We start from the raw sequence: 23963 nt of genomic DNA, 5'->3' as shown, positions 1-23963 counted from the left end.
AGCCCAGGAGTGGGGTGAATGAATGAATGCAGAGTGAGCACAGGGAGGAAGCCCGGCTGGTGATGACACAGCTGCTGCTCCTCCGTTCCTATCTCTCAGGCTGTGGAGGCTGGAGAACGGACCAGCTCCTGAGAATTGAGTCAGGAGGCTCAAGAAGAGCTCCCCTGACCTATGTGGAGCCTATTACCCCAGCTCCTTGTCAGCTGCATCTCTTTACCCAGAGGCATTGTGTCATGCTGCTGCTGGTAGTTGCCACAGAGTAGATTCTGACTCATGGCGACCCCGTGTGCTGCAGGGTAGAACTGCTCCATAGGGTTTTTCTGGCTGTAATCGTAACAGAAACAGATCTCCAGGCCTTTTCTCCTGCAGTACTGCTGAGTGGGTTTGAACCGCCAGCCTCTAGGTTAGCAGTTGAGTGCAAACTGTTTGCGCCACCCAGGGAGCTCTGTATTGTATCACACATTAAAAAAAAAAAGCCAGTTGCCATCTAGTTGATTCCGAGTCATGGCGACCCTTTGAGGTAGTAGCCAAGCGACTGACTGTTTGCACCACCCAGGGACTCGATCCTACACATGGCCTCTGTTAATCTTGATGCAGTAGAAGTCTTCATTTTCTTGTCCCGCTGTGATTTGAGACTTGTTTATGAACAGGATGCTCGAAGGTTTGCTCGCGCTACCAGTTCTTCTGTGACGATGGCTGCTGCATTGATATCACCCTGGCCTGCGATGGAGTGGAACAGTGTCCTGATGGGTCTGATGAGGCCTTCTGTCAAAATCGTGAGTGAGCTGCCTCAAATTTTCAGGCAAAGGGGGTAAAGGGGAGGTAGTAGAGATGGCTGTGTTCTTATAATAAAATGGGAACTCCATATTTTCTTTACTTTTCTTCTTCTACCTGGTTTTGGGTTTGTGGAGCCCTGGTGGTGCAGTGTTTAAATGCTAGGCTGCTAACTGAAAGGTTGGCGGTTCAAACCCAGCAGCCACTGTGCACGAGAAAAGATCTGGTAATCTGCTCCTGTAAAGATTTCAGCCTAGGAAGCCCTGGGAGGCAGTTCTGCTCTTCCCTACAGGGTCTCTATGAGTCAGAATTGACTGAACTGCACACACAGCGAGCCTCTCTTCTCAGTTGTAAATGTCATAGTTTTGGTGTTGCTTATGATTTTTTGTTTTCTTTTTCAATTTTCCAAAAGATTCTTCCCCAACCTAAAAATGCTGTATAACATATGCTTTTTTTCAGTTGAAGTGAATTAATATTTTGTGTGATCATTTATGAGAAAATTTACGATATACTAGACTGTAGCTAAGTCAGAGCTATAAATTCGTCTTATAATGTCATATACAGACAGGTGAACTGTAAGAAAGAAGAGGAAAAGCTGCAGAAAGTGTAATGAAGCGTCAGTTTGAGGAGGGTTCCAAAATCTCAAAACCTTAGGTTTAAGTCTTACCTTTGTCAGTTTCTTTATGTGTAACGTTGGAAAGTTATTGGAACAAGAGAGAACAGATTACCCATTTGAATCTTAGAGAATAGTATTTTATGGGGCTCTGGTGTGTCTTACATAGATGAGTTATTATTCCCAAATACGTGTCGCTTTAAATCAATTGCAAATTTAGTGGTTGTCAGTTAAAGTTCAGAAAAGGAATCCAAGAACTAACGGTAGCTCTTCCATTCTTTAGTAAACTTTGGCCACAAGATGGTGACTCACACAGCAGCAAGTCCTGCCCAGCCAAGAACCATAGGACTGAGTGAAGACGTGGGGGGACACGCCTTGTTGGAAATGGACCAGAAAGCCACCACCCAAAATCAGCCACCTACGTTATCAACCACAGAGAAGAAGAATCATTCCACCTCTCGGGGACCAGGGAGTCAAGTCGGTCCTGTTTTGCCAGGTAAGGACTCGGACTTGGGTAGCTGTTCTCCACAAGGAGCCTCAGGGCTTGTAGCTAAACTGGCTCAAAATTAAATTTATATTTGAAGAAAAGCCAGTGGCTGTCAAGTCAACTGCAACTCATGGCAACCCCTTGAGTGTCAGAGTAGAACTGTGCTCTATAGAGTTTTCAGTGGCTGATTTTTCAGAAATAGATCACCAGGCCTTTCTTCCAAGCTGCCTCTAAGTGGACTTGAACCACCAACCTTTTCATTAGTAATGGAAGTATTAACCATTTGCTCTACCCAGGGATTCTGTATTTGAAGCGTATTAAGGAAATATCTTAAGAGAAAGAAGATAACTAAAATAAAGACTTAGAAAAAAGAAAAGACATGACATTTGCAGTGATTAATTTATAGTAAGGAACACCTGCTAAATACATTCATACATACATACGTGTACGTGTACTCCAGAGGTACCAATACATTTATTTATAAAGAAATTGGAATTAGGAAGTTTTAGCACCTTGCTGAAGGCGCTCATATCCTAAGTGTTAAATTTTAGGTTATTTTGAGATGAAGCAGCATAACCCTTGCACAGTTATGTAAGTCTTCTTCATCCTGTCCCTCTTCTAAGCAAGTGAATGTAAAAAGCATTATTATGTAATCTTGAAATGGTTACATGTGTTAGTAATTCAGTGTGATGCCTCCCATTTAACTAAATCCATCTTTTTTTAAGAAGGTTGAACTTATTTTAAAATACATTCACACTGCTCAAGTATTACAGGATTACATCATTCTAAACTTTTTTTACATATTTATATTTGCACGAATATATGCCATATGACACAGAAATATAGATTTTCTTGTTTCTAGATGCTTTCGTAAATGTCTTTTCAGCACTCAGATTCTACATACATTTTATTAAAATCATCTGTCACTGTTTTAATAAATTTTATTATGAAAATTTTTTGTTCAGTGTAGAAGATATGGAAGATGGAAAATAATAAAAAAAGGAAAATGAAAATGACTTAAAATACTACTTCTTATTGAAAACTTTTTAACATTTTGATATATTTTCTTCCAGCCTTTTGTTCATCTACTTTTTATATTTTAAGTGCCACTGTACAAACATGTGGAAACCCTGGTGGCATAGTCGTTAAGTACTATGGCTGCTAACCAAAAGGTTGGCAGTTTGAATCCATCAGGAGCTCCTTGGAAACTGGATGGGGCAGTTCTACTCTGTCCTGTAGGGTCACTGTAAGTCAAAATGAGCTCGATGGCAATGGGTTTGGTTTTCTTAATACAAGCATGTCTGCAGAACATGTGAGTTCTACGAATGGCTTTTCTTTTGTCAGTTTTGGCTTAAAAGTGGTCAAACATCCGCTTTTGATCCATTCCTTGTTGGTAATGCCACCTACTGGGCAAATCCGTCACTACATCCAAACCTTGGGCTTGATTTCAGTCCATTATCTCTGTAAACAAGGTTCATTTGGAGAAAACTGAGTCCCTGGGCGGTACGGTCAACACCCTCAGCTGCTAACTGAAAGGTTGGAGGTTTGAGTACGCCTAGAGGCACCTCAGAAGAAAGGCTTGGTAGTCTACTTCCAAAAAATCAGTCATGAAAACCTTACAGAGCACGGTTCTACTCTGACACACATAGGGTCACCTTGAGTCCTGGTTGACTCAGCGCAACTGGTTTGGTTTTATGGAGAAACAATAACCTAAGAAACAGTCATGGGAGACCAGGTGTCTTTGGCAGGACTGTTGAAGGAGTGAAGAACTGGCTGAAAGGACTGTTCTTGGAGATCAGGTGAATGAATTCTTGCTACCACATTGAGGTAGAGAGGCCCATATGGGCATGAATGAGTAAGCTGAAAGTAGAATGGAGACTAAAGCCAGGTCTCCTGTCACCATCCTTCATTAGGTTCAGGTCTTGGCTTTGCCTTGAGTAAATTACTTCATATCTCTGGACTTCAGTTTCCTCCTCTTTTAACAAGGATTTCAGCCAGATGACCTCAAAGATCCTGTCAGCACTGAGAGTCTGTTTCAGGGATGATCAATAACCTGACACTTGTGCAACACTGGATCATTCCCTACACATGGTTGTTGTTGTTAGCTGCTGTCAAGTCAGCTCTGACTCAGGGCAACCCCATATATAACAGAACCAAACTTTGCCCAGTCCTGCACCTTCTTCACAGTCATTGATGTGCTTGAGTCCATCATTGGAGCCACTGTGTATTTTGATTGCCTTCCAACTGAGGTGGCTCATCTTCCAGCACTATATAAATTAATATTGGCTTGTGATCCGTACAGTTTTGTTTTTCTGTTTCATTATTATATTCACTTTATCTTTTTTTGTTCTTTGTTATTTTTTTAATAGTATTTTATTGTGTTTTTAATGAAAGTTTACAAAGCAAATTAGGTGCCCATTGTCTTAGTTATCTAGTGCTGCTATAACAGAAACACTACAAGTGGATGGCTTCAACAAAGAGAAATTTATTCTCTCACAGTCCAGTAGACTACAAGTCCAAATTCAGGGTGCCAGCTCCAGGGGAAGGCTTTCTCTCTGTGTCAGCTCTGGAGGAAGGTCCATGTCATCAATCTTCTTTCACTGTGGGAGCATCTCAGCCTAGGAACCTCAGGTCCAAAGGACGTGCTCTGCTCCCAGCACTGCTTTCTTGGTGGTATGAGGTCCCCCTGTCTCTCTGCTCGCTTCTCTCTTTTATATCTCAAAAGATATTGGCTTAAGACACTATCTAATCGTATAGACCTCATCAGTAAAACTGCCGCTAATCCATTTTATTACATCATAGTGATAGGATTTACAACACATAGGGAAATCACATCAAAGATAAAATGGTAGACAGTCATGCAAGGGGACCGTGACCTAGCCAAGTTGACAGATATTTTGGGGGGACACAGTTCAATCCATGACACCCATTTAACAATTTCTATACAGATTGTTCAGTGACATTGGTTACATTTTTTCAGTATGTCAACATTCTTGTTATTTCCATTCTTGTTCGGTTATTAATCAAGCTTCCCTGCCCCCACCCTTTACCTTTCCATCTTTGCTTTAGGGTAAATCTTGACCATTTGGTCTCCTATAGGTAAATTTTTAAAGAAGCACAGTACTCACAGGTGATATTGTTTATTTTATGAGCCAATCTGTTATTTAGCTGAAAGAGGACCTCAGGAAGTCGTTTCAGTTCAAAGTTTAAAGGGTATTTCAGGGCAATAGACTTAGGGGCTCCTCTAGTCTCAACTAATCCAGTAAGTCTGGACTTTTAAAAATTTGAGTTTTGTTCTACATTTTTCTCCTATTCTATCAAGTTCCATCTATCGTGTCCCTGATTGGAATAGTCGGTAGTGGTATAGCAGGGCACCATCTAGCTCTCCTGGTCTTAGGGTCGATGAGGCTGTGGTTTGTATAGGTTATTAGTCTTATAGACTAGTTTCTTTTTTGAGTCTGCTTTCCTTCTTTCTCTTTTGCCCCAGATGAGTAGAGACCAATAGTTGTATCTTAGATAGCCACTTACAAGCTTTTAAGAACCCAGACACTACTCACCGCAAAGTTTATGTAGGACATAAACTTTATGAACTATATTATGCCAGTTGACCAAGTTGTCCCACGAGACTATGGTCTTAAGCCTTTAAACCCTGTAAACCAATCCCATGAGGTGTTTGGTTACATCCATAGAGTTTTCACTAATTTTCAGAAGTAGATCTTCAGGCTTTTCTTCCTAGTCTATCTTAGTCTGAAGCTCCGCTGAAACCTGCCCACCATGGATGACCCTGCTGGTGTTTGAAATACCAGTGGCATAGCTTCCAGCATCAAAGCAACACACAAGCCACCATCTATGACAGATTGACAGGTAGGTGGTGGATTGACAAACAGCTGGTGGTAGTTATTGCTAATTGATTACAGCACCGTTTCCTGGAGAGTGTGGACTCAACCCCAGAATCCTTTGCAAAAATAATGCTCTAGGCTGCCACCACCTGTTGATTATAACTAGCACACAATTTGAAAGGTATCTGTGGTCCCTGTTCTTGTCCGTTATGATAATAAGCCTTTGGCCTTGGAGCCCTGATGGCATGTTGGTTAAGTGCTCAGCCACTAACCAAAAGGTTGGTGGTTCAAACCCCACCAGGCACTACATGGGAGAAAGATGCAGCAGTCTGCTTCCGTTAAGATTATTGTTATTGTTAGTTGCCATCTAGTCAGTTCTGACTCGTGGCAACTCTCTATATGACAGAACAAAACGCTGCTCAGCCATCCTCACAGCTGTTGTTATACTTGAGCCCAATGTTGCAGAGACTGTGTCTATCCATCTCGTTGAGGGTCTTCCTCTTTTTTGCTGACCTTCTAATTTACCAAGCAGGATGTCCTTCTCCAGGGATTGGTCCCTCCTGGTAACACGTCTAAAGTATGTGAGACGAAGTCTTGCCATCCTTGCTTCTAGAGAGCATTCTGGCTGTATACTTCCTCCAAGACAGATTTGTTTGCTCTTCCAGCAGTACATGGTATATTCCAGATTTCTCAGCAACACATAATTCAAAGGCGTCAATTCTTTGGCCTTCTTTATTCATTGTCCAGCTTTCGCATACAAGGTGATTGAAAATGCCTTGGCTTGGGTCAGGCACACCTTAGTCCTTAAAGTGACATCTTTGCTTTTTAACACTTTAAGTGGACTTTTACAGCAGATTCGCCCAATGTAATGTATCGTTTGATTCTTGAATATTGCTTCCATGGGTGTTGATTGTGGATCCAAGTAAAATGAAATCCTTGACAACTTCAGTATTTTCTATTTATCGTGACGTTGCTTATTGGTTCAGTTGTGAGGATTTTTGTTTTCTTTCTGTTAAAGCGTAATCCATACTGAAGGCTGTAGTCTTTGATCTTGAAGTCCTCTTTGCTTTCAGCAAGGAAAGTTGTGTCATCTACATATCGCAGGTTGTTAATGAGTATTCCTCCAATCTTGATGCTCTGTTCTTCTTCATGTAGTCCAGCTTCTCAGATTATTTGTTCAGTATACAGATTGAATAAGTATAGTGAAAGGATACAACCCCGACACACACCTTTCCTGACTTCAAATCACGCAGTATCCCCTTATTCTGTCTGAATGACTGCCTCTTGGTCTATGTACAGGTTCTGCATGAGTACAACTAAGTGTTCTGGAATTCCAATTCTTTGTAATATTATCTATAATTTGTTATAATTCACATAGGTGAATGCCTCTGCATAGTCAGTAAAACACAGGTAAACATCTTTGTTGTATTCTCTGCTTTCAGCCAAGATCCGTCCCACATCAACAATGATATGCCTCGTTCCACATCCTCTTCTGAATCTGGCTTCAATTTCTGGCAGTTCCTTGTTGATATACTGCTGCAACCGCTTTCGAATGGTCTTCAGCAAAATTTTACTTGTGTGTGATATTAACGATATTATTCAATAGTTTCTGCATTCTGTTGGATCACTTTTCTTTGGAATGGGCACAAGTATGGATTTCTTCCAGTTAGTTGGCCAGGTAGCTGTCTTCCAGATTTCTTCCAGTGCTGCATCTGTTTGTTGAAACATCTCAATTGGTATTCCACCAATTCCTGGAGCCTTGTTTTTTTGCAAGCCTTCGGTGCAGCTTGGACTTCTTCCTTCAGAACCATCAGTTCTTGATTGTGTGCTACCTCCTGAAATGGTCGAATGTCAACCAGTTCTTTTTGATACAGTAACTCTGTGTATTCCTTCCATTTTCTTTTGAGGCTTCCTGCGACGTTTAATATTTCCCCCATAGAATCCTTCAATATCACAACTCAAGACTTGAATTTTCTCTTCAGATCTTTCAGCATGAGAAATGCCTTTGGTTTTCTAACTCTAGATCTTTGCACATTTCTTTATAATACTTTGTCTTCTCAAGCCACCCTTTGAAATATTTCGTTCAGCTCTTTTACTTCACCATTTCTTCCTTTCACTTTAGCTACTCTACATTCAAGAGCAACTTTCAGAGTCTCTTCTGACATCCATTTTGGTCTTTGTTTCCTGTCTTTTTAATGACCTCTTGCGTTCTTCATTTATAATGTCGTTGATGTCATTCTACAACTTGTCTGGTCTTCGGTCATTAGTGTTTAATGAGTCAAATCTGTTCTTGAGGTGATCTCTAAATTCAGGTGGAATATACTCAAGGCCATGCTTCAGCTCTCATGGACTTGTTTTAATTTTCTTTAGCTTCAACTTGAACTTGCATATGGATAATTGATGATCTGTTCTATAGTCAGTCCCTGGCCTTGTTCTGATTGATAATATTGCACTTTTCCATTGTCTCTTTCCACAGACGTAGTCAATATGATTCCTGTGTATTCCATCTGGCAAGGTCCACATGTGAAGTTGCTGTTTGTTTTGGTGACAGAAAGGTACTTGCTATAAAGAAGTCTTTGCTCTTGAAAAATTTTGTCATATGATCTTTGGCATTGTTTCTGTCACCAAGGCCATATTTTCCAACTGCTGTTCCTTCTTCTTAGTTTCCAACTCTTGCATTCCAATTGCTAATAATTATTAATGCATCTTGATTGCACGTTTGATCGATTTCAGACTGCAGAAGCTGGTAAAAATCTTCAGTTTCCTCATCTTTGGCATTAGTGGTTGGTGCATAAATTTGAGTAATAGTAGTATTAACTGGTCTTCCTTATAAGCACATGGATATTATCCAATCACCGACAGCCTTGTAGTTCAGGATAGATCTTGAAATGTTGTTTCTGATGATGAATGCAACCCCATTCCTCTTCAATTTGTCATTCCCGGCATATTGGAAACCCTATGGAGGCAGTTCTTCTCTGTCCTAGAGGGTCGCTGTGAGGCAGAATCAACTCGGTAAGAGTGGATTTTCTTTTTTTATGAAGATATAAGGAATGGAGTTCCACAGTTTCAGAGAGACTAGATGTCCAGTTATTATTTATAATATATATGTATTCTAATTATTAGATGTTGAGGTGCAATCCATACTGAAGGCTGTGGTCTTTGATCTTCATCAGTAAGTGCTTCAAGTCCTTTTCACCTTCAGCAAGCAAGGTTGTGTCATCTGCATAATGCAGGTTGTTAATGAGTCTTCCTCCAATCCTGATGCCCCATTCTTCTTCATATAGTCCAGCTTTTCCTATTATTTGCTCAGCATACAGATCGAATAGGTATGGTAAAAGAATACAACCCTGACACACACCTTTCCTGACTTTAAACCAGTCGGTATGCCCTTATTTTGTCCGAACAACTGCCTGTTGATCTATGTAAAGGTTCCTCATGAGCACAATTAAGTGTTCTGGAGTTCCCATCCTTCTCAGTGTTATCTCTTTAAAGTATTGAAGAGCAAAGATGTCACCCTGAAGACTAAGGTGTGCCTGACCCAAGCCATGGTATTTTCAATTGCATCATGTACATGAGAAAGCTGGACAATGAATAAGGAAGACTGAAGAAGAGTTGACGCCTTTGAATTGCGGTGTTGGCGAATAATATTGAATATACCATAGACTACCAAAAGAACAAACAAATCTGTCTTAGAAGAAGTACAACCAGAATGCTCCTTAGAAGCAAGGATGGCAAGACTGTGTCTTACATACTTTGGACATGTTGTCAGGAGGGATCAGTCCCTGGAGGACATCATGCTTGGCAAAGTAAAGGGTCAGTGGAAAAGAGGAAGACCCTCAATGAGGTGGATTGACACAGTGGCTGCAACAGTGAGCTCAAGCATAGCAATGATTGTAAGGATGGTGAAGGACCGGGCAGTGTTTCGTTCTGTTGTGCATAGGGTCGCTATGAGTTGGAACCGACTTGATGGCACCTAACGACAACAATTATTAAATACATGTTTACTGGAGAAGATTTGGAAAATACAGAAAAATATCAAGAAGAAAATTAAAATCATCTAGCAAAACTCACCATTAACATTTTGTTCTGTTTTCTTCTGGTTACATTTATTTGTACACATACAACGCATGTTTATTTTAACAAAGCCAGGATAATCTTTTCTTATATCTTTTTTTTTCTCACATATAAGCATTTCATATATTAAAATACTCATCAAAAATATGATTTTTTTCAAAGTCCGGGGTGAAGAGACTGGGAAGAAAAGAACAGAACTTAGAAGTTAGACAGTGTCATCATGGTGGTGCGATTTCTATTGAGACAGCAGCTATCTCCTCCCTCCACCTCTGTAGTGCCTAAGACAACCAGAGTGGAATCCTCATCCTATGATTTCATGCCAGTTAAAGAACCCACATAATATATGTAGATAAAAATGTATTATTTTTCATAACCTACGCCTGAGGGTTTTTTTCGTTTGAACATTTTATTGTGCTTTAGGTGAAAGTTGACAAGGCAAATTAGTTTCTCATTCAATAATTTATACACAGATTGTTCCATGACATTGACTGTAATCCCCACAATGTATCAGCATTCTCCCCATTTCCACCCTGAGCTCCCCTTTTCCATTTGTCTAGTTTTCCTGTTCCTTCCTGCCTTCTCATCTTTGCTTTTGGGCAGATGTTGCCCTTTTGGTCTCGTATAGTTGGTTGTTTTACAGAGCACTTTCCTTGTGGGGGAAACCCTGGTGGCATAGTGGTTAAAAGCTACAGCTCCTCGCCAAAAGGTTGGCAGTTCGAATCCACCAGGTGCTCCTTGGAAACCATATGGGGCAGTTCTACTCTGTCGTATAGGGTCGCAATGAGTTGGAATCGACTCAATGGCAATGGTAATGGCATTTTTCCTCATGGGTGTTATTTTTTATTTTATAGGCCTGTCTATTATGTGGCTGAAAGGTGATCTCTGGGAGTGCTTTCAGTTTCAAGTTCGAAGGGTGTCTCAAGGATAAAGTCTCAAGGGTTCCTCCCATCTCTATCAGACCAATAAGTCTGGTCTTTTTTTATGAATTTGAATTTTGTTTTACATCTTTCTCCCATTCTAACCAGGACCTTCTGTTGTGTCCCTGGTTGGAATGGTCTGTAGTGGTAGCCGGGCACCATCTACTGGTTCTCCTGGTTCTTCTGGTCTCAGTATGCTTGAGTTTTATAAGTGTCGTCAACTATCTCAGTAAGTAGAGACAAGTTAAACTTGCTGCCGCCTCCTTCCCTTACAGATGTGTTGTGAGGATAAGTAAAACTTAACTCATTGAAGACATCTTAAAGAAATACTAAGATTAATACTAGTCATATAATACAGACGGTAATGAGATGCAGTTTTTCATCTGCATTGGCAAAGAAAAAATTACAATAATTGGTGTTTGTAAGAGTACAGAGAAACAAGTCTCACACACTTCTGGTGGGAATAAAGTCAGTATAGTCTTCCAGAGGGCGGTTTCTGAAGCCTTAAAAACGTGTACACCCTTCACCCCGTGCACTCTTGGGAATTTATCCTAAGCATATTACGAAGGCTGCAGTTGAGGACATGTACAATACTTGGCTACACAAGTAAAGGGACACTCAGCGCCCAGCACCCTCGGCCATCAGGCAGCAGCAGTACTGAGCTCCCCTGTTGCCGTGAGTTCACTCCACCTGGAAGGCCACAACAGCTGAACTGTTGGATGTGGTTGCTGCTGCAGAGGCTGCTCTCTGTGTGGTCCGAGTCACTCATTAACAGGGCTGTCCTCTTGCGCCTGCCCCAGCCAGGTCCACGAATATCCCTGCAGAATATGCCAAAGCCTGGTGAGATGATATGGGTAGAGAGAGTGAGAATGCTGGTACATTGTAACCAATGTCAGCCAACTGTGCATGTAGAAATTGTTGAATGGGCGTATGTTCTGCTGTGCATGTTTTCATCAAGAATAAAAAAGGAGCAAAAAGGAAAGAAAAATACAAAATCAGGTACAAATGTGACACTTAGAATGAGAAAAGGAATCAGAAAATTACAAATTTTAGAAAGTTGACAAATGCCACAAACATCGCAAAATCTAGAAAAATAACAGTATTTTTATTGATCAATGGCCTGACAAAGTTTTATAATTATTTTTCTCAATGTTTTTCAGGTGCAAGGCCATCAGTCACCTTTATTGATGACAATTTTGTAATATTGTTTGTAGAGAATTCAAAGATAATTCAGCCTTTTGTCTAACTTGGCATTCTGAAGAAAGTTTTTATTATTGTTAAAAAAAAAAAAAAGAATGCCAACAAAGTAATAAAAAGTAAACAGAGAAAGTGATCATTGTCCAAAAAAGTTGCAGGCATATTGTGACAAGTATATTTAGTTATACGCACAATGCTTAGCATTCTGTCCAGCACAAAGTGAGTACCTAGTACATGCCTGTTCCCTTTCTTAGCTTCTTCTTTTTTTCTGGAGTGTGAATGATCCACAATTTGTGTGTAAGAACTGTCAAGCACAAGGTCATGGCCTAACAGAATAAGCCAGTAAAGAAACATTTTTACGTTTAGACAGTTTATCACATAGAGAGCGAGAGGAAGAGTGGCCACAGGGGCCAGCTCCCCAGGATCCTGGTGCGGGGAGACACCGAAACAGAAGGGGCCAGATGTCAGCAACAGGAACCAGACGACAGGACACCATGTTGCTGAGGAGTCTGTTCTAGACTACAGCTAGCTATTCCCCAAGGGCAAGGCCAAGAGCCTCCTACCTCATCAGAACCTGGGAGACGTGAGAAACTGGATGTCCAGTTGCCGCAGCAGCTGTCTCATGATAGCCGCCTTTGTAGATAGGCTAGTGAGAAATGGTCTCATGAAACTCCTCACAAGCCATCCACATGCTCATTTTCTGGTAGAATCACCTGGAATGAAGATGCCGCTCAGCTGTGGTTTAGCTGTGACTCAGATCAGCAGTGGTTCAGCCAGAACTCATGTCAACTGTGGTTCAACCAAGATTCAGATTAGCTGTGTTTCAACTCAGATTAGTTGTGGTTCAGCCAAGACTCATGTCAGCTGTGCTTCAGCAAGGACTCAGATCTGCTGGGGTTCAAGCCTTGCCCACAAGACTTGTGTTAGCTACTTTCAGGGGCTGGCACGGAGCTGTTCTCACACATGGATAGAAGCAATAGCAATATTGCTGATAAGCGCTTAATAAGACTTTGGAAGAAGTTTCTTTTCATCTATAATAATTTCTTAAAAAGATGACTTTTACACTTGAGCCTTTGTTTTGAGGTTGACACACAGCGACGCGTGCAGGTCTTTCATGCACGACTTACAGAATGTTTATATTTGTATACACCCACGTAATCACCATCCAGGTACGGAACATTGCCAGCATCCATTATTATGGGACACTTTATTCAGAGAGGACATTTAGTTAAAGGAGTTTTCAAAGACTTTGGCCCTAGATTTTCATAGTTATTTAATCTTGTCATTCTGTTGGACTTTCTCTTTTCTTATTGAGAAACTATTTTGATGTTATAAAATATTTCTGGAAAGGTAGTTTGAATTTGTTGAAGCCTGATAAGCACCCCAGCATTACAGCCTGTTGTGCCTCAACATGCTCTCAGGAATCAACTAGATTCCCCAGTAGATGGGAGATCCAGTTGAAGGGATGTCATAAATGAGCATAATCAGATTTTTATTCATTGGCCTTACTTTTTTGGAAAATGTCATTAAATCACCTATAATCAGGAGAGGCCTTCAAACACCCCATTATTCTGGGCCACTTAGAGAAATATTGACCATGGAAAAGGCGCTGTTTACCGTCTACAAGATTTCAGCCTGAAAGTTTTTGGCAGTGTGATGGGGTTACCAAAGTTTTATTATTTGAACTCTATAGATGGTTTCTACAGTAAATTCTATTTTGTAACACCCAGCCCACATGTAAGTCAGTCCAAGGCATCACTTGTTTTAAACAAAATACCGTGATTCATTTTGTCTAGAGATGAACCTTGTCTAAATAAGGCTGTCAGCCTTCTGATAGGGTTAAAAAGTTACCCTGCAGCCAAATACAGATATTTTCATAAACAGTGAAATTTTTATTAGCCTGTCTTTACCAGTGGAGAAAGGATGCTAGTAAAAGAAATGAACTTAGAATTCCTTTTAACTGATCTTGGGCATGTTGCTAGAGGCTTTTTCAAAGTTTGCTCGTACCACAATGGGAAAATGAGCACAGAGAATGCCCGCGAGGAATTTTATGGCTGTGTTGTTGTTGCTGTTATTGCTGTTAGTTGCCCTCAAGTCAGTTCCAACTCTTGCACCCCTTACGTGTAAGAACCAGACACTGCCTGGTCCTGTGCCATCTTGATGACCGTCTTTGTGTCAGTTCATCTCATTGAGGGCTCCTGTTATTTCCGCTGATCTTCTGCTCTACCAAGTGAGGCCTAAATACTATTTCTGGTATAAGCAGATGTGAAGGTCAAGTACGCCTGGCTAGCTGTGATCCCTTCCTAGTAGGATACAGAACATTTCCTGCAGGGAGCTCCCTCTCCCTAACTTTGCAGACACGCAGTATGATCAGCCCGTGAACAGCAACAAAGGACAATTCTGTTGTCTATGTTAGGCTGGTGTAGAGATGGTGTCAGGAAGCTACAGAACATTCTGGATGGCAGGCCCTTATGGCAGTACTTTCCCAGCTTCCTCCCAGGACATGTCTGCATTCTTCTCCGGTGATTGAAAATGAAATTAAAACAACTCCCACCCAGCTTCCAGCTCCCTCTGTGAATGTGAACATAAAACAATGGAAGTGGGAGAAAACAATTTCCGAAGACATTAGCTCTTTTCTAGAAGGATCACTGCCAAATGAATTATTTTCAAAAGAAGTGATTAGACGTGTGGTTTTTTCTGATTTGCCACACTGGCTAGAGGTGGTGATGGGATGTGTGGAAGTGAAGCACTTTGCCATGGCGTTCTGTGGGCTGAGGTCCAGGAAAAGGGACCGGCACAGCCAGGGAAATTGCAGTGAAGTACTTCCTGAAATGTAGAAAATAGAAATTCGCATTCAAATGCCAAGAGGGCAGAGCAAGGTTACCGGGTTAAGTGTGTCTTCTCCTGTGCACACTCGCCTCTGCCTAATACTCTCCCACTTCCCACATCACTGTCTTCCTGGCCCCAGGTGGACGGCTCTAAAGGGAATGATGGCAAATCTTTTTAAAAACACCTTTAAATTCTCTTTAAAGTCAGCAACTGAAGCTTCAGAATGAACTTGTATAGTTTTTTTTAATGAACCTGCTCCCAGGGGTCGGTCCCCTTTTCAAGTACAAGTAATCTATTTCTCCACCACATCCTTAGTAGAGCTTTGTCCTGGATTTTCCCTAAGGAAACATTTAAATCTGTAATTTTTGTCTAGATATGAGTGTTGCTGTTGGCTTAGCTGCCATTGAATAGGCCCCCAACTCCTGGCACTTCCAGGCACAACAAAAGAAAAGGCTGCCTAGTCCTGCGCCATCTCCATGATCGGTTGCACATTAAACTCTTGTGATCCGTAGGCTTTTCATTGGCTGCTTTTTAGCAGTAGATTGCCAGGCCTTTCTTCCTAGAGTATATTAATCTGGAAGCTCTGCCGAAACCTGTTCGGCACCATAGCAAGACACAAGCCTGCACTGACAGACGGGTGGTAGCTGCATTTGAGATGCGTTGCTGGGATTAGAACTCAGGTCTCCGGCATGCAAGGCAGGAATTCTAGCACTGAACCACCGCTGCCCCCCATGTTAATTTGCCTAGATATGAGTAAGTAAATATGAAATCAACTATAAATTCTTGGAGTAGAAAACTTATCAAGAGCTAGCTGCGACTTTGAGTGCAGTATGGTTCAATAGAAATGCTCCTGCTTTGGATCAGACTGGGTTCTAATTCCAGCGCTGCAGTCACTAACAACTATGTAATGTCTCTGAACTTCATTTCCTTATCTGTAAGATGAGGACGACAGTATCTTCTCATGGTGTTGCTGTAAGGATGGCGCGAGCTATTTTAAGTAAAGTAAATGTCAGCACTATGTAAATCTCTCCTAGAATGTTCAAATTCAGTGATATTCACTGGGAAACAGGGTTAAGACCGTGGGTCTACAAGATGGTTAATTTAAATAAAAAAGTAGAAACAGTGTGCAGTCCCAGTACTGCATTCCTGTTAGGAATTAAGACGAGCAGCCCTTCATCTCAGTGGAAACAGACAGAGTGAGGGATGTGGCGAATGCAGTTATTTTATGCCTTCACCTTTGGGTGAGAAACAAACCCTCTGAAAACAACGGGGGGGTTGGTAGATTTTAGCGTTTTGTTTTTATTCATGGCTCATTACTTTTTTTTTAAAGTGGGACATGAATTCCCAGCCACGTGACTCTACTTCCCAATTTCCTACTGGAGAGAGAGGTAATAGGAGAAGTATAGAGGCTTCTCTGCAGGCTAGCCTGGCTGTCAGACATGGGGCAAGGAAGGAAGCACTCAAGCACTGGTTTCGGGGTAATTTAGTAGTTTCATGTTGTTAGGTGCCATTGAGTCGATTTTTGACTCATAGTGACCCCAGGTGGCACAATGGTTAAGCGTTCAGCTGCTAACCAAGAGGTTGCCAATTTGAACCCACCCGGTGGCTCCACGAGAGAAGGGCCTGGCAATCTGCTCATGTAAAGATTACAGCAAAGAAAACCCTGTGGGGAAGTTCAGCCTTCTCACACAGGGTTGCTATGAGTTGGAATCGACTCAATGGCATACAACAACAACAGTAGTTTCATTTGTAGCCCGTCATCAAGCACTGCTCCATTTTGTGTGCTCAGCTGCTGAGTGGACCAAGTTAGGCGTATCAGAGATTTTTATCTCCACAGCATAGACACGGCGTTCCTTTTGGAGATCCGTGGGCATCTGGCATTTGGGAAAATCAGGCTTCGTTAACTCTAAGACAGTCACGTTTTCGGTATCATTCAGGCACGTTCACAGAAGCTGAGAGTGTATGAAAAAATAACCCAAACAAGGCTTACAATGAGCCTCTAAAAATGTTACTGAAAAATTCTCACCATTTCCGTGTGAAGATCCACACCATGAGACTTGCATATGAAAACTCAGCACCCTCAAGTCAATTCCGACTCATAGCGACCCTGTAGGACAGAGTAGAGCTACCCCATAGAGTTTCCAAGGAGCACCTGGCGGATTCAAACTACCGACCCTTTGGTTAGCAGCCGTAGCACTTAACCACTGCGCCACAAATGCTTGCATATGGAAAGCATTTATTAAATATGAACTCAGTACCACTTTCCTGAAAATTGTTTCAGAGTCTTTATTGGGCTCAAAAATTGCACTCTGATATGTCTACGAACAACAAAAAAAGTAATACAATAAGTAAGATTCATGTTCTTCATTTTTTCTCTGTATTAAGCAGTGCTTTCTGTGGGTGGTAACTTACAATTCTTTTTTTTAGTAATTTTTAATGTGCTTTAAGTGAAAGCTTACAAATCAAGTCAGTCTCTCACACAAAAACCCATATACACCTTAGTACACACTCCCAGTTACTCTCCCCCTAATGAGACAGCCCGCTCTCTCCCTCCACTCTCTCTTTTCGTGTCCATTTCGCCGGCTTCTAACCCCCTCCACCCTCTCATCTCCCCTCCAGGCAGGACATGCCAACATAGTCTCAAGTGTCCACCTGATCCAATAAGCTCACTCCTCACCAGCATCCTTCTCCAACCCATTGTCCAGTCCAATCCATGACTGAAGAGTTGGCTTCAGGCATGGTTCCTGTCCTGGGCCAGCAGAAGGTCTGGGGGCTATGACCACTGGGTTCCTTCTAGTCTCAATCAGACCATTAAGTCTGGTCTTTTTATGAGAATTTGGGGTCTGCATCCCACTGATCTCCTGCTCTCTCAGGGGTTCTCTGTTGTGTTCCCTGTCAGGGCAGTCATCGGTTGTATCCAGGCACCATCTAGCTCTTCTGGTCTCAGAATGATGTAGTCTCTGATTCACATGGCCCTTTCTGTCTCTTGGGCTCCTAATCGCCTTGTGTCCTTGGTGTTCTTCATGCTCCTTTGATCCAGGTGTGTTGAGACAATTGATGCATCTGAGATGGCTGTCTGCTAATGTTTAAGACCTCAGACACCACTCTTCAAAGTGGGATGCAGGATGTTTTCTTATTAGATTTTATTATGCCAATTGACTTAGATGTCTCCTGAAACCATGGTCCCCAGACCTCTGCCCCTGCTACTCTGGCCTTTGAAGCATTCAGTTTATTCAGGAAACTTCTTTGCTTTTGGTTTAGTCCAATTGTGCTGACCTCCCCTGTATTGCGTGCTGTCTTTCCCTTCACCTAAAGTGGTTCTTATCTACTATCTAATTAGTGAATGCCCCTCTCCCACCCTGCCTCCCTCCCCACTTTTGTAACCACAAAAGAATGTTTTCTTCTCAGTTTAAACTATTTCTCAAGTTCTTATAATAGTGGTCTTATACAATATTTGTGCTTTTGCAACTGACTAATTTCACTCAGCATAATGGCTTCCAGGTTCCTCCATGTTATGAAATGTTTCACAGATTCCTCACTGTTCTTTATCGATGCGTAGTATTCCATTGTGTGAATATACCGTAATTTATCCATTCATCCATTGATGGGCACCTTGGTTGCTTCCATCTTTTTGCTATTGTAAACAGTGCTGCAATAAACATGGGTGTGCATATATCTGTTCATGTAAAGGCTCTTATTTCTCTAGGATATATTCCAAGGAGTAGGATTGCTGGATCGTATGGTAGTTCTATTTCTAGCTTTTTAAGGAAGCGCCAAATCGATTTCCAAAGTGGTTGTACGATTTGACATTCCCACCAGCAGTGTAGAAGTGTTCCAATCTCTCCACAGCCTCTCCAACATTTATTATTTTGTGTTTTTTGCATTAATGCCAGCCTTGTTGGAGTGAGATGAAATCTCGTTGTAGTTTTGATCTGCATTTCTGTAATGGCTAATGATTGTGAACGTTTCCGCATACGTCTGTTAGCTACCTGAATGCCTTCTTTGGTGAAGTGTCTATTCATATCTTTTGCCCATTTTTTAATTGGGTCATTTGTGTTTTTGCAGTTGAGTTTTTGCAGTATCATGTAGATTTTAGAGATCACGCACTGATTGGAAATGTCACAGCTAAAAACTTTTTCCCAGCGTGTAGGTGATCTTTTTACTCTTTTGGTGAAGTCTTTGGATGAGCATAGGTGTTTGATTTTTAGGAGCTCCCAGTTATCTAGTTTTCTTCTGCATTCTTAATAATGTATTAATATACTGTTTATGCCATGTATTAGGGCTCCTAACATTGTCCGTATTTTTTCTTCCATGATCTTTATTGTTTTAGAGTTTATATTTAGGTCTTTGATCCATTTTGAGCTCGTTTTTGTGCATGGCGTGAGGTATGGCTCTTGTTTCATTTTTTTGCAGATAGATATCCAGTTATGCCAGTACCATTTGTTAAAAAGACTGTCTTTTCCCCGTTTAACTGTTTTGGGGCCTTTGTCAAATACACTGCTCATATGTGGATGGATTTATGTCTGGATTCTCAATTCTGTTCCATTGGTCTATGTGTCTGTTGTTATATGAGTACCAGGCTGTTTTGACTACTGTGACAGTATAACAGGTTCTAAAATCAGGTAAAGTAAGGCCTCCCACTTTGTTCTTTTCCAGTAATGCCTTATTTATCCGAGGCCTCTTTTCCTTCCACATGAAGTTGGTGGTTTGTTTCTCACATCTCATTAAAGAATGTCGTTCGGATTTGGATCGGAATCGTATTAATGTATAGATCACTTTTGGTAGAACAGACATTTTTATAATGTTAAGTCTTCCTATCCACGAGCAAGGTATGTTCTTCCACTTATGTAAGTCTCTTGGTTTCTTGCAGAAGTGTACTGTAGTTTTCTTTGTATAAGTCTTTTACATCTCTGGAAAGATTTATTCCTAAGTATTTTATCTTCTTGGGGGCTACTGTAAATGGCATTCATTTGGTGATTTCCTCTTCGATGTTCTTTTTGTTGGTGTAGAGGAATCCAACTGATTTTTGTGTTTATCTTGTATCCCGATACTGTGCTGAACTCTTCTATTAGTTTCAGTAGCTTTCTGGAGGATACCTTAGGGTTTTCTGTGTGTAAGATCATGTCGTCTGCAAATAGAGACACTTTTACTTCTTCCTTGCCAATCTGGATGCCCTTTATTTCTTTAACTAGCCTGATTACTCTGGCTAGGACTTCCAGCACAATGTTGAATAAGAGCAGTGATAAAGGGCATCCTTGTCTGTTCCCGATCTCAGTGGAAATGTTTTCAGGCTCTCTCCATTTAGGGTGATGTTGGCTATTGGTTTTGTATAAATGCCCTTTATTATGTTGAGGAGTTTTTCTTCTATTCCTATTTTGCTGAGACTTTTTATCATGAATGGGTGTTGAACTTTGTCAAATGCTTTTTCTGCATCAGTTGATAAAATCATGTGATTCTTGTCTTTTGTTTTATTTATGTGGTGGATTACATGAATTGTTTTTCTAATGTTGAACCATCCCTGCATACCTGGTATGAATCCCACTTGGTCATGGTGAATTATTTTTTTGATATGTTGTTGAATTCTATTGGCTAGAATTTTGCTGAGGATTTTTGCATCTACGTTCATGAGGGATATAGGATTATAATTTTCTTTTCTTGTGGTGTCTTTACCTGGTTTTGGTATCAGGGATATGGTGGCTTCGTAGAATGAGTTTGGTGTAACTTACAATTCTTTAGTATAGCTACTTAGATGAGAAACATACATAATAAAATCTCCAGATCTGTCCTGCTGGGGCTCAAGTACAATATGAGGAAGCCCAAGCATCTGGAGTAGTGCTTCGTGACCACTGTCCTTGCTGAGTTCTGCACATCTAAGGGTTCAGTGAAATATACTCTGATTTAAAAAATAATAATTTTCCTACATTGAATACTCCCCAAGTGCCTGTCACTGTGCACGCCTGTGGACCTCAGAGCAACCCCGTGACGTGTACCGCATCCCTGGGTGGTGCTAACCAAAAGTTTTGGAAGTTTGAGTCCACCCAGAGGTGCCTCAGAAAAAAGGCCTGATGATCTACTTCCCAAAAAATCAGCCACGGAAGCTCTAGGGAGCAGAGTTCTACTCTGATACATATGGGGTCGCCATGAGTCAGAGTCAGCTTAAAGGCAATCGGGGTTTTTTTTTTTTTTTTCTTCAATTTAAAGAGCTATCCCTTTTACGTAATTAGCTCCTTCCTCATGTGAAGGTTAGATATACCCTTACTTTATAATCAAGTGAAAGCGATGGTTGTAATAGATGGTCATTTCTTTTAAGGTTTCCTTGACAATAGCTACGGTGAGCTACAGCTGCTAACCAAAAAAAACTGGCAGTTCAAACCCACCATCTGCTCCTTGGAAACCCTACAAGGCAGTTTTACTCCATCCTTTGGAGTCAGAGTTGACTTGATGGCAGCAGTTCAGTGGGTTTTTTTTTGTTTGTTTTTTTGGCAAAATAAAAAGTTGGTAATCCTAAACTGGCCTCCAGAATTATTTTGGAATGTTACTGGTCCAAAAGATACAAAGGCATTGAAATCACTGTACTGGAAAACCTCTTGCTGTGCAGGCGAGTTCACGTTCTTGGTAGCCCCAGTGCTACCCCAGCCTCATAATTTAGGTGCAGTATTCCCTGTCCCCATCCTTCTCCTGGGACGTGGGTCCCTGCAGCTCCAGCTGACGAACATTTCCCTCCTGGCTGGGCAGCTGTGCACCTGTCAGCCCAGCACAGTGACAGCTTTTACCTGGTCGCCTCCTTCTCCTTCAGTTCCACTGTGGTCACCGCCTTCCTTCACCAGTGTCCCCTGGTTCCTCTCCTTCCTTTCCTCTCCCCTCACTGTCTGGATGGAAGTGGGGCTTCCACCGCTACAGTGAGGTGGACAGTAACAGAAATCAACTTGAAAAGTAAAGTGTGATAGTCTGTTGTCATAGTTAGTTGTCACCAAGTCAGCATTGACACGTGGCAGCCTTATGTAGAACGGAACGAAATGTAGCCCAGTCCTGCACCATCTTCATCAGCATTGGTATGTTTGAGTCCATTGTTGTGGCCAGTGTGTCAGACCATCTCATTGAGGATCTGCCTCATTTTTGTTGGCCATCTACCAAAGATGATATTCTTTTCTAGCAGTTGGTCTTTCCTGATGACGTGTCTTTATCGGACAACATTCTGCTGTAGTCCGTAAGGTTTTCACTGGCTAATTTTCAAAACTAGATTTCTAGTACTTCCTTCCTAGTTTGTCTTAGTTTGGAAGCTCTACAGAAACCTACCCACCATGGGTGACCCAGCTGGTGTTTGAAATACCGATGACATAGCATTCAGCATCACAGCAACACACAAGCCACCACAGTACAAGGACGTGGCAGGCGGGAGAGGGATATTCTAGCCTGCTAGGAGTTGCTTGTGCCTCACTCATCTCTGTCACTCTGTGTGACTTGGTGTTCATGGAGGAGAGCCAAAGTTATTGGCTATAGACAGCCGGCACGCCTGGAGAGTGACATGGCACAGGAGAATGTGCAAGCCTGCTGTGGTCTTGGCCGAGAGAAGCAAGCATGGGCTAACCTCCCTGTACTGATAAGCTGAGTAAGTGTGGACGAATACCCCTTACAGTCACACTTAGTGGGCAGGAATATCCAAAACAGAAAGGCTGGAGGAGGCTGTTGTGGGGCTCGAGCCAAAGGAGATGAAGACCCACAGCTGTGCCCGAGAGGATAGGGTAGAAGAACGTGGCCAGGAGATAGTTCAGAGGGCGTGGGAGAAATGGTTTGCATGATATGGTGACTAGTGGGATGAAGGAGTGAGGGAAAAGACACCTAATGAAATGGAGTCCCTGGGTGGAGCAAAGGGTTAAGCACTCAACTGCTAACTGAAAGGCTGGTGGTTCAAATCCACCCAGAGGCACCTTGGAAGAAAGGTCTGGTTATCTATGTCCAAAAGATGACAGCAGTTGAAAACCCTGTGGAACATAGTTCTACTCTAAAACACTTAGGGTTACTATGAGTCAGAATCAACTTGATGGCAACTGGCTTGGTGAAATAAATGTATTTGTAATCTTCTGTTCGATGGCATTAACACACGACTGCAACGATAATTTATATGACTGCTTTCTGTCTCTAGTAGAGCATGTAATACCTTTACATTTTGCGTTATCCAGTTGACTTTGTGCTGCTTATTAAATTCACATGTATTGCTCAGTAGAAATTACCAAAAAAATTTTATATACTATCTTTAAATAATCTTACTGCAGTCGCAAGTATTATAAACATTTTTTCACTGTATGAGCAAAGAAGCTTTAATTTTTTTTTGTTTCTCAATAAAATTCCTCATGTTAGCAAATCATTTTGAATGCATTACCATTGTGCATTATATTACTCAGAATCCCATTTGAAATCACAGAGCATGAGGGTAACTCTGTAACTAATGAGTAGGCACCCCATTAATTACTGTATTGTCAATGTACTGAGTCCCTGGGTGGCCCACATGGTTAATACTCGGCCAACACTTCACCACTAATCACAAGGCTGGGGGTTCAAGTCTACCCAGAGGCACCATAGAAGAAAGGCCGGGCAATCTACTTTGAAAAATCAGCCATTGGAAACCTTATAGAGCACAGTTCTTCTCTGACACACACACGGGGTCAACATCAGTCAGAATCAACTCAATGGCAACTGGTTTTGGGTCAATAAACACACCCACCCATTGCTGTCAAGTTCATAGCAACCCTATGTAACGGAGTAGAGCTGCCCCATAGGGTTTCCAAGGCTGTAATCTTTTTTTTCTTTGAATGGTTTAATTAACTAATTTTTTTATTGTGCTTTAGGTGAAAGTTTACAGCTCAAGTTAATTTCTCATAAAAAAATTTATACACACATCGTTATGTGACATTAGTTCCAATCCTTATAGTGTGACAGCACATTCCCCCTTCCCACTCTGGGTTTCTTGTGTCCATTCAATCAGTTCCTGTCGCTTCCTGCCTTTGGTCTTGTTTATCTAGTTGAACTAAGAAGCACACTCTTCATGAGTATTATTTTATGTTTTATATAGTCCAGTCTATTCTTTGTCTGAAGAATGAGCCTCGGGAATGGTTTCAGTTCTGGGTTAACAGAGCGTCCAGGGGCCATGGCTTCAGGGGTCCCTCCAGTCTCAGTCAGACCATTAAGTCTGGTCTTTTTACATGAATTTGTGTCCCGCTCTGTCAGGGACTCTC

The 23963-nt window shown here is 41.6% G+C and overlaps 1 protein-coding gene across 5 annotated transcripts in view; it reads left to right on the top strand.

Moving 5' to 3' along the window:
- Positions 1 to 23963, top strand: part of LRP11 (LDL receptor related protein 11) — a 54334-nt gene that overhangs the window by 20680 nt on the left and 9691 nt on the right. For 4 of the 5 annotated variants that reach the window (XM_049903388.1, XM_049903362.1, XM_049903372.1 and 1 more), the window contains exons 4-5: positions 651 to 776; positions 1671 to 1883. In XM_049903388.1, coding sequence (XP_049759345.1) covers positions 651 to 776; positions 1671 to 1883 — 339 coding nt within the window. Of the gene's footprint in view, positions 1 to 650; positions 777 to 1670; positions 1884 to 8189; positions 11797 to 23963 lie in introns of those variants that run through there. The other variant, XM_049903378.1, reaches the window with a different exon arrangement.

Source organism: Elephas maximus, chromosome 1 (assembly GCF_024166365.1).
Source record: "Elephas maximus indicus isolate mEleMax1 chromosome 1, mEleMax1 primary haplotype, whole genome shotgun sequence".
Taxonomy (NCBI): Eukaryota; Metazoa; Chordata; class Mammalia; order Proboscidea; family Elephantidae; genus Elephas; species Elephas maximus.
This window is presented reverse-complemented; position numbering and strand designations above follow the sequence as displayed.